Consider the following 13,577-nt stretch of genomic DNA (forward strand, 5'->3'; position numbering starts at 1 on the left):
TGAAAGTACAACTAAGTCAATGGATCCAAAATGGTCAGCAACAGCTGCTAACTCAAAAGGAGAAACAACCAGATATATGTGCTTCCTAACAACACATGCAGAGTAACTTTGTCAAAAAAAGTGAACCAAGATGACATTAAACTTCTAGATACAAATACCAATTAACTGGCAATAGAACAGAGGAACAAGTTAAAAGAAATCATTAGGAGGCAATCGGCAAACTCCCAAACTCAGGACACTACCCTGAGCAGTTCTTATCCATAAAATAGAGAGAGAGGACCAAAGATCAGGGAAGATTTAAGAGATATGTGAACTAATTGCAATTTATAAACTTCGTTACAATTCTGATTTCAACTAGTAAAGTGTATGGGGGAGGGACCCATAAAACAATGAGGACTATTTGAACACTGGACATTAATATACAGAATTATTTTATGTTGCTTTTAGGTGGAATAGTAGCATAGTTCTTTTATTTTTTTATCCTTTCTATAGACATGACAAAATATTTAGAGTTGAAATTATGTCTGAGATTTGCTTTGAAATAATCTGAGTTGTGGGGAAACACAAAGTGAAACTTGCAAATTGTTTCAAGTGGATGATTCTTTACTTTTGTACAAGTTTATAATTTTCCATATAAAAAATTATAAAGAGAAAGAATAGAATGCCTCCTGTTGTAAGGCTAGGCATAAAGAAATGACATAGACACAGAAAAATTCAAACATCAGGGTTACTTAAGGAAGAACAACAAATATTAGAGAAAAACTTGTGACTTTAAGTCAGTTGCAATAAATTATTTCCTTTATGCACTATACTAAGAACATCAGAATCAACTGGAAAACATAGTATTTACTAAGGAAAGAGGAGAACACAGCACCACCCCAGATGCAACAGTCATTTAGTCTACAAGGCAAACCATGGGCTCATAAAAACCTGTGATATCTGTACAGAAGCTATTTGCCTAACAGCCTTGTATTGATAACGACTGTCCAATTAACACCTTCACTACACTTATTACACACACGAGAAATCTATGAAGGATCTTAAGAGACCTTTAGTGACAAACAGGAAGGAGCCTGTACATCTCTTAGAGGTTTCTCGCAGGTAACTAGAGCTAGCTTGGAACAAAAGTGATCCTAAAACGGCACTGATAGGAAAGCTCTTCGTTCAATGCCACGTTTAAATGCCCCTGTCTCCAAAACGTAAAATAAATCTGCTTTCATCCTTTGAAATCCTATGGGACTGGAAAGTCTCTTTGTATTACTGAAAAAAAACGCCAGTATTCTAGTTGATTTGAGAGAAGGTTGTTCTGCTCACAGAAAGATGCTGTATCTCAGAAACACTTAAGATACTCTGCAGACGGAAATAGGGGGAAAATGCGCCCCACCCCCATCTGAAGTTCTCCTTTCTTAGCCTGATTTCCGACAATATTTTAACATCTGAAGTTATTTGGCCATCCTTAGAAGTGCAACTTATCCTCTCAAGGCACGAAATAGTTGCCTAAGTCCGAGGAATGAGTCACTTTGCTTGGATGAGTAATCTCAGGTGTCATGGATCCTCGATCCGAAGAAAGAGGGGAGGGGGCGTCAGATATGCAGACGGAAGAAGACAGGCCGCTGCGTATTGGATGGCAAGAACTCGATATTCCTATAATTGCGTCATTTCGAACCCAATTGGGTCCAGATGTTATGCGCACCGACGGATTACCGTCTCGGAAACTCTCAATCAGACGCAAGCGAAAGGAGAGGAGGCGGTTAATTAAATATTGAGCAGAAAGTCGCGTGGGGAGCGTGTCACGTGGGTCCGGAGACTCGGCGAGCCTGTGATAAATACCGCGCGGCAGCCAGCCGGCAAAAGAGCGCGCTGCTGACCTCCTCCATCGTTGCTGCAACCGAGAGTGCGCAGCGCCCGGCGAGTGCTCAGACCGGCAGAGGAACCCCCGGGCGGGTCAGCCGCGGTAAGTGTCCGCGCTGTACTGCGCGCTTTCCACCCCGCGCACCGCTCCGAGGCGGCGTCTAGCAGGGCTGGATCGGCGGCTGCTGCGGACAGCGGGGAAACAGCCGGGGGACCACTGGGGGTCTGCGAGGAAACGGGCATCCCAAGTGTTTTGTCCCTCCTTGTCTTCCACCCGCAGAGCCTCCTGGCTTGAAGGTATGGCTTGGTGGTTGGAAGCTGGGGATTTGGGGAAGAAGGGAATTTGAGAAGATTTTAGGGCTTGATTTTCTTTCCTAACGTGCACATGCAGGACTTTAGCCCTTTAGGCGGCTTGTCTTGTTTCAATCGGCCCTGAGTTCTGTCATGGGATCAAAAATTCTTTTTTTTTTTTTTTTCTCCTCTGCCTCTTCTCCCTACCCTTCCCAGAAATCCAACATGAAAATCCTCGTGGCCTTGGCAGTTATTTTTCTCGTCTCCACTCAGTTTTCTGCAGAAGAAATCGGAGCCAACGATGATCTCAATTATTGGTCCGACTGGTCCGACAGCGACCAGATCAAGGTGAGACCCGGTCCCTAGTTGGCCTGCGCCCTTCTTCACGGGTTTAGGAGCTGTCACTTACCACCATCCCACCATCACCCCCAGCGACAGCACCCTAGTTACCCTAGCGGGCTCCGAGATCACAACCAGAGGCAGTGGGGCGCGCTGCGAGGGCTTGTAAAGGAACGTCATTCCCCTGGGTCCCGCAAACAAGAACCAAGTTTCCTCTGCATCGTCGGGTCTCCGGAACTCTCTGGAGGAATAATACCCTCCCTAAGGATCCCGGGATCCTCACAAGACTGGAAACCTCACAAGGTTTCATCCCCTGGTAACGCGGATTTCGGGGACTAGTCCCGCTGCAAGGGCCTGGCGTTTGGAAACGCTGGACAGGGACAGAGGAGAGCGCGTCCGACGCAGGCAAAAGCAGGGGCAAGTGGCCAGTTGCTGGGGGCCTGGAGAGGCGCAGGTGGGTGGGAAGCTAACTTCCGGCCTTGACTTTTATTTTACTGACCTGAAGACACAGCCGCAAGTTTTCCTTTAGATTGCTCGCAGGCTGTTTGCGCGAGGGACCCACACGCAGCAGGAACAGTGAGGATCACTCACTGCTAGTCGCCTGTAAAGCGCTGTCCCCTTACCTACCACCGCCGGCCAGTCCCTCCCCTCCCCCGCCACACACACCTGTGTGCATTTAGGGCGTTGATAGGTCGCCGAAGCCAGCGCTTGAGATGACACAAAGTCCGGTAGCTGAGCGGCAGCTGAATGAGGGTCCGGGTGCTGGGAGCAAAGAACCGAAAGCGGGGCGTGGAGGCACTGCGCGTCCGGCTGGTGGCAAGGCTGGGCTAGCGCAAGGCGGAGGTGCGGGACACCGCCTGGGAGGGGAGGGGTGGGGAGCGGGAGCGCCCAGGCTTGAGGAAGCTCGGCTTCCTCTCTCCTCGGAGCTGGTTCTCTACTCCTGGCCTGGCCCCACCGCCAGAATTTGCCCAAGGCTGGAACGCACTCCGGATTCCCAGTGCCTCGAACTGGTTGCCTTCAAGCCCGTTAGTCCGTGTGTTTTTCCTCTAGGAGGAAATGCCGGAACCTTTTGAGCATCTTCTGCAGAGAATCGCCCGGAGACCCAAGCCTCAACAGTTCTTTGGATTGATGGGCAAACGGGATGCTGGTGAGATGGGCTCGTCCCTCTCTGCCTTTCTGGGCAAATCACACACATACACTCCCCCCACCCCACCCCCCCCCCCCACGTCTCTTAGCTCTTGCTCAGAGCACCCCGTCTCTCTGGCTCTATGAGCAGAGAGTTCCAGTCTCAAAGGGGTATATCTCCTGCGGCGCGACGTTCGCCCTCACCTCACTGATGCACAGGTGCCCACGGAGGGAGGGAGATCCATCTGAACCACCAAGAACAGGAAGCAGCCTTAGCTGAGTGCTTCCTTGCCCAAGGATTCAAACTGGCAAGCAACAGGAAGAGTCAGGGTTCTCAGTAGGTTCTCAGAGCTGGTGGAAACTGACTTTAGATTACTGGGGTTGGAGGAGATTCAGCTGCCAGTGTCTTCTGATAGAAAAGGAATTCCTTGAATTCATCATACCATCAGTGGAATGTGTGGTTAACGTCAATTTGTCTCTTGTCAGATTCCTCAATTGAAAAGCAAGTGGCCCTGTTAAAGGCCCTTTATGGTAAACATTTCTATAAATCTTTATTTTACTATTATGAATGCACATGTGTGAAAAGGAAGAAAACCTTTTGTGGACTCAAATACAGATTCTTGATAATGTCTGTTGAATTGAAGAGATGTGTTTGCTCTCTCTCTACTGAGAATCAGAGGTGATGGACCATGAATACATGTCTCTCATAAGAAAACAAGAGACGTGGTATGCCCAGGCAGTTATTAGCAGACCTCAGAAGTCTCACAGACCTCAGTTTGAATCTGTGGCCCATGTAAACCAATTGAAACTATTCCTTTTGCTAAAACATTGCTTTTATTATTAATAATTTGGCTAGCATTTATGGTTCTGCTATATTCTTCAGATAGTACATGAATGAGAAATGTTGCATTATTTTAAAAATCAATTTGCTTTATAATTCTTTTTAAAAATGTAGCTCCTTTTAAACAAATCTATTGTTTGCTAATTTTATCTTTCTTTCTATAGGACATGGCCAGCTTTCTCACAAAAGTAAGTTCCAAATTATTTTGACATTTATCAAGTGCAAATATAAATTATATTGAATTCCATTTTATATAATATCTAATTTTCTGTTGTAATGTAGGACTTGATCTTTTTAATTAACATGATTTAAGATTCGATGAGACTCATATTACATCCAGAACATAATTGTTTAAAGTTCTGTTGTTTAAACATATCATACCTACCATTAAAAATCCTTTAGCTCCCAGCTAAACTGTTGTTGAATTCCTGACCCACAGAAACTGAGATAATAAATATTTGTTGTTATTTTAAACTGCTAAAGAAAGAAAACAGGAGGGAAAAAAGGGAAGGAAAGAGGAATCCTTTAATTCATATAAATTGTTAGTTTTAGGTAAGAATCTCAATCCTAGGGGTAAAAATCCATCACACATTCCTCTTCCCTCATTTTCACCCTGCCACTTCCACTGCAAAAACAAAAGCAAAAACAAAAATTGAAGCATTTACAGGCACCTCTGAGTTCATTTTAGTATGTTGGATTCCACGTTGACATAATTTATTAGTGTAATCCAGCAGTCAGTTAAAATGAAGTGAATGTCTGAGTAGAGAATCCGTACTAAAGTAAAGATAGAAATGTATCAATAGTTTTGTGATCCCATGATGGGATGGGAGACCTGTCTTTCCAAGCATAGTGAGACATTCTTATGGCAGCAAAGATGGCAGAATTGTGGCACTTGACAGTCATTAGATCACAGTCTCCTAGTTAATGGAACCAGGGTTGCAGAAAGTCCCAGGGATCATCTTAATCACACTTACTTAGCCCAAGGTCCAATCCAACTTGGATTCTGGCTCATTGAGGGCAGAGCAAGCCACACTAAGATAGCAGCCATGTAGTATAAACCAAGCTAATGTAGTATAAACCAAGAGACATTCTACCAGTAGAGTTAAAATAATAATCCTTCCTAAAGGTTTCATCTTGGAAAATAAATAAATTTTATTCATATTTATTTTCTCAGGATTTTACCTTCAAAGAAATTATATATAGCAAAATTCTATGTGATGAAAATAAATGAACTGTTAATTCAAAGCATACTTTTTCCAAAGGAAATATTTGTTTAATCCAGTAAAATAGAAATAATGACCTTTAGAAATTTATAATTATTAAGTATAGGACTCTGATTTAACTAAACTTTAGTTTCCTGAGAAATATATTCAGTAATATGAGGATATTTCTATCACATATATGTGAAGTTGACTTCCTGAAAATCAAAGCTTGCTCAAATAGCAACAATATTTAAAGCATTTCATAAAACACATAAAATAGAATATGAATAAAGTGTACTTGCTAATATTTAGATATAGAATTGAGAAAAGTGCCTTCATTGTATTATTTTATTTACTAAGACTTACTGGGAGTCTTTATTTCTTCAGGCTCACCAAAACTTGCAATAGTTATGCATTTATTATATAGGCATATATTTGGAAGCTTGCTTTTCTTGGTACTAGTTATAACAGTTTATTTCCTCAGATATATACATATTAAAATACCCCTAAATGTATTTTTCCAGGGCATAAAACAGATTCCTTTGTTGGACTAATGGGCAAAAGAGCTTTAAATTCTGGTATGTATAAAACCATGACTGGACATAAACAGTATCTTAAATCTACTTCTGCTTTCTCTAAGGCATCCTTTTCAAACTATTAAACAGGAATAATAAAATTAAAATGAGTACTTATGTTGAAAAAGTCTAATTGCAATAAATAGATCCAAGAATGGATTTATAGCTGATTGAGTGAACTAATACCACAACATCAGTCTCTTTCTCAAACTCCCAGTGTCTTCCCCTGTTAGTCATTACCTAGCCTGAATCTTTGAGCTAGTCCAATATCCTTTCCCTTATATCTGTTTGATAAACTACACTTTACCTTACTGAACTAAGAGGGGTGGGGAAGGTGGAGGGGGGGATTAAAACCAAGCTAATTAGAAAGTCTTACAAAAGGTTAAATCTGACAGTCTTCTAACACAGAAATAAACAAAAACAAATCCATTTTTACAAATCACTTGCTCTTTATGAAATTATAATAGCTCATACTCTATGCCTCCTGATGAATGTTTAACACTAGGAGAGTAACATAGTCCATTCCAGTGCCTTAAAAAGGGAAACCATCAAATTATCCTAGAGGGTTATAATCAGTCCTGGCTATAAAACCCTTAAAGAGAAGGAGTGCTACAGTTCTCTTCATAACCCAGTTTAATTCTGAACAATTGTTTCACTTGATATAAAGGCTGCATATTTCCTTTCTTTTCTTTAATTTCTATATTGTATGTAAATGCCATGTGTATAGATCTGAAAACTCATTTCTTAACTCATTCATCATAGTATTTTCAAGGTTAAATAACCCCTATATCATTTTCCTAGAGACTGATATTCTGTTATGCTCATTCAGGTCTTATAATCCATAGGTTATTTTTCCTGGGAAAGCTATTCAAATTCTCTTTTTACCTTCAGTGAAATTAGAATTAAAATACTAATCATGTAATTAATTAGAAATTAATCATCACCCATCTTACCCATTTAGAGTATTTCCAGTTTCCTGAAAATCTCTGACTAAAATGTGCTGACTTAACTAATCTGAAAAAGTCAAGCAAAAATGAGGTATTTTAGCCTGTATATTGGTTCTCTATCTTCTAAATTTAGATACTACTTCAGTAATTTGGAGGGTTCTCAATTTTAAAGAAGTTGTGAATGTACATAATGAAACACTAAAATTGTTTTATTGCTATGTATTATCTTCCAGCTTTTGGAAATGGAATATAAGTTTAAACCACATTGGCGTTATATGTATCAGAAGTGTACACTAGCCCTTATATACCTGTGGTTTTCTTGAAACCATGCCAGTCATCAACTTTTCATTTTCAGAACTGATGCAGGTTTCAGAACATGCTTAACTTTACAAATAATATAGATATGTGCAATTTAGAACAAATTAGATGCTATTAAAAGTACTTAAAATAGTAATATAATTATAGATAGTATTAAATAGAATCATTGTATGAATCACAAGCAATCTATGACTAAATCTTTGCTCCTCCATTTTAGTTAAGAAAATATCAAAGGAAAACATGGGCAAACATGTAATCTATAACCAATCAGGTACCTTGGCATATAATTAGTTGAGGCAAGGTTATCATAGTGTCTATGACCTTCTACAGCCATCTGATCCTCACCCTGTTGTGGCAAAGACCTTTGACAATCTGACAAACCTAGAAACCACCTTCCCAGGGAAACCCTCATCAGTTCATACACACAAATATTTACGGTTTTAGAGGGTTCAAGGACCACGTAAGAACTTTGCTTCCAATTAAGACATTGTTTTCTGGCTTGATCACTAATCTGTCTTTGGTCAGTTTACATTAGCATTCACCTCCCTTTTCTGAGGAATAGAATTATATTACGAACGATTGTCGGCTTTGTACATGTTTGACATGTACACTATTAAAAACATTCAGCTTATTGCTGACCTCACTTAAGTAAATGCTGTACACCAAGGAGCATCTGCTCGGTGGTAAAGGTGGGAAGCGACAGCACTGGAGCCTTTATCTACCTTCTCTTTCAGCAAACCCTTCTCACCGAGAAAATTGCTTAGAGTGGCATTTATGATTCCTGATGTCTTTCACAGTTCTTTCTATTTCAAGTATTTTATACATGCATACTGAATTTTTAAAAGTGCAGTAGTTTTAAAAATCATTTATCATGTAAATCTAAGTGTATAAAGTATTAGCTAAAATAATGAAAAATGGACATAAGTATTTTAATCACAACAATTTGATCCTTATTCTTTTGTGGCTACAGACCCCTTTGAAATTATGTTTCATATAATAATATAATTTGGTGCTTTTTTCTTTCCAGATAGTCAAAGTAACTTAAATTACTTGCTAGCTCTATGTTAAATACCTTTGGAAACAGTGATTAATCTTTCACAGGCCATTTAGGGTGCTAGGAGATAAGTTAAACTATGTTATATATAGATGGTACAATTACCCTACTTACAGACAATGAGATTGTTTTTAGTCTCATGGACAGTCTGTCATTGGAAGGAATCCAGAGGACAGGAAGAAACCTTCACACTATTAGGTACCCCTATCCTGGTGCCTCAGTGCTAAAGAATCTGCCTCCAATGCAGGAAACATGAGTTCTACCCCTGCGTCAGGAAAATCCCCTGGAGAAGGAAATGGCAACCCACTCCAGTATTCTTGCTCGGGAAATCCCATGGACAGAGGAGCCTGGCAGGCTACAGTCCATGAAGTCACAAGAATGAGACAGGACTTAACAACTAAACCACCACCACCACATACCAGAAATCAGCAAACCTTTTCTGTAAACAGTCAGATGGTAAATATTTTAGACTGCGTGAACCATGCAGTCTCCGGAGCAACTACTCAGATCTGCCATTTTAATGTTAAAGTAGGCAAAGACATCTGGAGAAGGGAATGGCTACCCACTCCAATATTCTTGCCTGGAGAACTCCATGGGCAGAGGAGCTTAGTGGGCTATAGTCAGACATGACTGAGCAACTAACACTTAACTAACTTAGACAAAGACAATGCATAAATGAATGGGTGTGGCCATCTTCCAATAAAATGTTATTGACAAGAAAAGATGGATTTGGACTGGATTTGGCCCATGACCTATATATAGTTGGTTGACTATATCCTGGAATAAAAGTCCCACATTTTGCTTTCATCCTCCTACTATTCCTGTTTACTTTAGGAACTGTCCTTTCTGTAAATCACCAAGGTGTCTGTCACTGCTTGAGAAAGGTATGGAGAATCAATATTGCAATATATTGTGGAAGTACACTTTGAGGGCATCAAGTCAAGGATGACCAAAATAACCAAGAATTCTGTGGATAGATCACTGTCAATCAGGATAAAGACTGAGACCTGAATAGAAGATGCACAAATAAGACTCTTAGAAATACTTCAACAGAGGGATAAAGTAATGAGTTTAAAATAAATTTCCTATGCCTTGAACTTTGTTTATCTGTGTCAGTGACCCTCTTAACAAACCCTTTACCTTCTCTTTGTTCTCAGTGGCTTATGAAAGGAGTGTGATGCAGGATTATGAAAGAAGACGTAAATAGACTACCTAACATATTTATTGAGCTTCATTTGTGTCAGTGGTCAAGGAAAGGTAAAATGAGACATGCAGTATGAGGAATAATTATTTATTTAATAATTGTTGTTTGAGTTTAAAACTCAAAAAGTATTTATTTTTCATATTGTGGCAATATATGTTATAAAAAAATATGTTGTAATTCTAATATGACAACTCAGTCAGAAGCAGAAATCAGTGGTAATTTCTCAACAAAGCACAGTGTTCAATGAAGTTGTAAAAACCTATTAAAGATATAGTCTCCAAAGAAAGGAATCATTTCTGTTTCTTGGAAGCAGTCACATCAGCTACTACTAAGGAAACGAAATTCACATATAGGCTGTGCTTCTCCATTTGTTTTCATGGTGAAAATGTGCTGAGAGTTGGTATCAAACTGTGTTTGTATCCCTGCAGCATGTTTCATGTTTCGTGACTACATAGAGATGTTTAAAAAGTTTTACTGTGATTCTAAGATCTTTATTTTATTGTACAATGTGTCGTGATGGTTAACATTTTAAATAAAAGAAAAAGTATCTTAAATTGGGTCTTATTCTTTCATTAATCTTTATGTCTAGTTGGCAGCCTTTCTTTTAGTGGATGAGATATGTTCCAACCTGTTTTGGCTTTAAAATAATGAAACATAAAGCTACTAAATTTCTCTTTCTTAAGGAAAATGACTAAATGTAATCACAGTTTCTCTTTCCCACACATATGCACTTGTTGTTCAGTCATTGGCACAGGATCATTCATGGAGAAAACAATTACATTCTGGTACCCAAAGAGTAAAGGCTCAGTTCTGTTTACACGTGCTTATGATTCCCTCTTACAAGTAGAGCAACCATCTACTTTAAAGATGCATTTTACTGATTATTTCCTTGTTGAGTAAAACATGAGCTATTTCAGCCCTCCTTAAAGCCCAGGGAGAAGTGCACCAGTGTTGGAGTCTCACTAGAATTAAGACACTAAACCAAACTCTCACAAAGGCCTCTGGAAGATGCAGAAAGGTAGGGAGCTGATAATATGGCATCGCCCCCATAACAAAGATAGATACAGCCCCTCTCTTACATTTCTAAGAACTGCCTGTGAATTACTAGTGCCACTAACACTCCAGCAGAAGCACATGTATCAGAAATACTAGAGGAAAGCTCTTGTGTGTATATTTGAGCGAAGGATTGCCAAGTGCCTTTCTGATTGCACAGTGTTAAATACTGGCAAGTGGTAAAATAACTCAGGACAAGCATTGCTCAGTAAAATAAAATTCTGTGAGTTTTTTCTGGACTAGTGACTGTTTTTGATCAATGTTAAAACCATTTGTGAGACATGAGTGCTAAAGCATATTTTAACCTTTATATCTTTAAATGAATAATTTGTTCAAAAAAACTCCAATGAACTGATTTTCCTTACTACATATTTATTTTTTTTGAGTATTTGAGCTTACTACATATTTAAATAATACAGATTATATTATGATCATCACTTTACAGTTGAGGATACGAAGCTCAAGGAAATGTTGAGGTAAGAGATTATGATATGAGAGGAGTCAGGATTAGAAGGGAATTACAAGGCCAAAATAGCAGAGCAAACTAATATCTAACAATGAGATTGATTAAACAAACTGAAAAATTTTAAATATTGACACAACTGAAAATTATGGCATCAGTTAAAATGGCATTATTGTGTTCAGTGACATAGAACAACATATCTGCTATATTGTTAGGCACACGGCAGTATTTCTGCATTGTATGTTCGTATATATTTTTGCATAGATGTTCTAACAGGAAGGAATCATGTAATGGATAAGACTGTGGGGTTCAGAGTCAAACTACTCCATTACTTAACAGCTGTGTGATGAGGGGCAAGTCCCTTAACTTCTTTCTGCCTTATTTTCCTTATTAGTAAAACTGGACTAGTGAGTGATGCCACCAACTAGGATCCTGCACTCTGCACAGACAGTAGCCGTATGGCGTCTAGGGGAGGGTCACGGGACATGATGCGTGTCAGGCTTTGAGCATGATCTCCGGCATACTGTGAGCATTCTGTGAATGTTACCTGCTGCCATTATTAGCTATTGTTCAAAATCCCCAGAGAGAAAATTAGCACTATATTATAGTCAATAAATGCTTTTTGTAGACACACGGAAGCAGCAGCAGCACGGGGGGGTCGATTCTAAACAGTTACCACACAAGTTAGATCTAGAACTGCTTCACAAATTGAGTGGCTCTTTGTGCTGTGCATCAATGGGCCAGACAGCCCCCACGGCCCTTCGCTCTCTGAGATTCTGTAAGTCTAAGCAGCAGGATCTCACGGTGCTGGGTGAAGACCCCCATCAGACAGTCTGCACTCCTGCCTGCTCTCCCTCCAGGCCCAGGAACCTAGCAACAGCTGAGCAGGAAAGAGACAGATTCAGCTTGAAGTTTGTACTCATAAAATATTTACTATTACTTCCCCTCTGTGGCATACTTTCTTCAACCAAAATGAGTTTTCTTCACCTATATTCTTTCTAAAATATGTTTACTCTGTTACAAAACAGCAACAAGATCAATCTGAATAGCAAAGTTACCTGAATACTTTATTGCTTTGGTTTGAGGTTTGTTTTTGGGGTTCTGTTTTGGTCAGGATCCAGGGTAAAAATAAATGATGCTCAAGCTGAGTCACAAAGGTGTGGGCAGGATGTAGAGAAGGCAGCAACGGAATGTGGTCTCCAGGCTAGCATCCTTGCAACCACTACGACCCCTGGGCCTAAAGGATCAAGATGAGGAAGTAAGGGTCTCTATGCACCAAGGGTCAGCTGGTGGCTGTTTTCTTCATAGGAAGACAAACAGACACAGAACAGTCAACACGGGGGTGTGAGGAAGAAGAGAGTGAGGTGATCAGTGACTATGTGCCCCAACCTCACCCTCCTCTTCCTGTCTGATCTGCTCCTGGTACTTCCATTGGGCAAACCCACCTGGAAAACAGAGGTTTTGGAACTCTGCATACTGTGCCCACTGGAAAGCTGCACAGATAGGGCACCATAGCAGCTGGAGAAAGCTGGTGAGCACATTGGGAGGTAGAAAGGGAAGATAAGATGCCCAATACACCAAGTACTTCATTAGTGAAAGTGAAGGTCACTCAGCTTGTCCGACTCTTTGTGACCCCATGGACTGTAGCTCGCTAGGCTTCTCTATCCATGAAATTCTCCAGGCAAGAATATTGGAGCAGGTTGCCATTTCCTTCTCCAGGGATCATCCCAATCGAGGGATCAAACCCAGGTGTTCTGTACTGCAGGCAGATTCTTTTCCACTTGAGCCACCAGGGAAGCCCAAGTACTTCATTATTTTGAATCAAAAGAAAATTCATAAGCAGAAATTCAAATAGAGAAATGAAGAGAGTAAAAATAAAAGTCCTTCTCTGAACACCAATTCTACTCCCCAAGGATACAGCTTCATGTGGCTCCATCCAAAGAAACAAACAAAATTAATCTTATTTCAACTTGAGCACATGCTGAAACCTCCCCTTTTAACACCAAATCATTATAAGCATTTTTTAAAAGATACCTGCATTTTTACAAGAAATTAATAAATACATTGGGATTTGTGAAAAACAGAATAAGGACTTTTGGTGAACCCAGAAATTGTCCAGAAGGACCAGATTTCTGGAAAAGAAAGCACAGGAAAACCACAGCCCTGTCAGGAAAATGCAGAGGTTGCAGAGGAAGGTGTCAACCCCAGAAATGAGCACTGCAGAAGGGACTTTTCATCAGCAACCCTGGTGCCATGAGCTCTGAAAACAAAATCTAAAAATTCTTTAGGAAAATAATACCTAGCCAAACTATGA

At 40.1% G+C, this 13,577-nt stretch overlaps 1 protein-coding gene across 2 annotated transcripts; it reads left to right on the top strand.

The window, feature by feature from the left end:
- Positions 1-1,868: 1,868 nt before the first annotated feature.
- Positions 1,869-9,750, top strand: TAC1 (tachykinin precursor 1). 2 transcript variants are annotated; one of them, XM_065939285.1, is made up of 7 exons: positions 1,869-1,954; positions 2,359-2,490; positions 3,532-3,628; positions 4,093-4,137; positions 4,612-4,635; positions 6,174-6,227; positions 9,701-9,750. In XM_065939285.1, exons 2-7 carry the CDS (start codon positions 2,368-2,370, stop codon positions 9,748-9,750), a joined length of 393 nt encoding a protein of 130 aa, XP_065795357.1. In that variant the 5' UTR covers positions 1,869-1,954; positions 2,359-2,367. The 2 variants fall into 2 exon arrangements, with proteins under 2 accessions (XP_065795357.1, XP_065795358.1); XM_065939286.1 differs by lacking the exon at positions 4,093-4,137.
- Positions 9,751-13,577: the final 3,827 nt, after the last annotated feature.

This window comes from Muntiacus reevesi, chromosome 6, assembly GCF_963930625.1.
Source record: "Muntiacus reevesi chromosome 6, mMunRee1.1, whole genome shotgun sequence".
Lineage (NCBI taxonomy): Eukaryota > Metazoa > Chordata > Mammalia > Artiodactyla > Cervidae > Muntiacus > Muntiacus reevesi.

Bases quoted from the DNA above. Each gene is read 5' to 3' on its own strand.
- TAC1 (XM_065939285.1), top strand. From the start codon at position 2,368: ATGAAAATCCTCGTGGCCTTGGCAGTTATTTTTCTCGTCTCCACTCAG. The intron at 2,491-3,531 runs GTGAGACCCGGT...TTTTTCCTCTAG, and splicing joins CCGACAGCGACCAGATCAAG to GAGGAAATGCCGGAACCTTT. The intron at 6,228-9,700 runs GTATGTATAAAA...CTTTGTTCTCAG, and splicing joins CAAAAGAGCTTTAAATTCTG to TGGCTTATGAAAGGAGTGTG.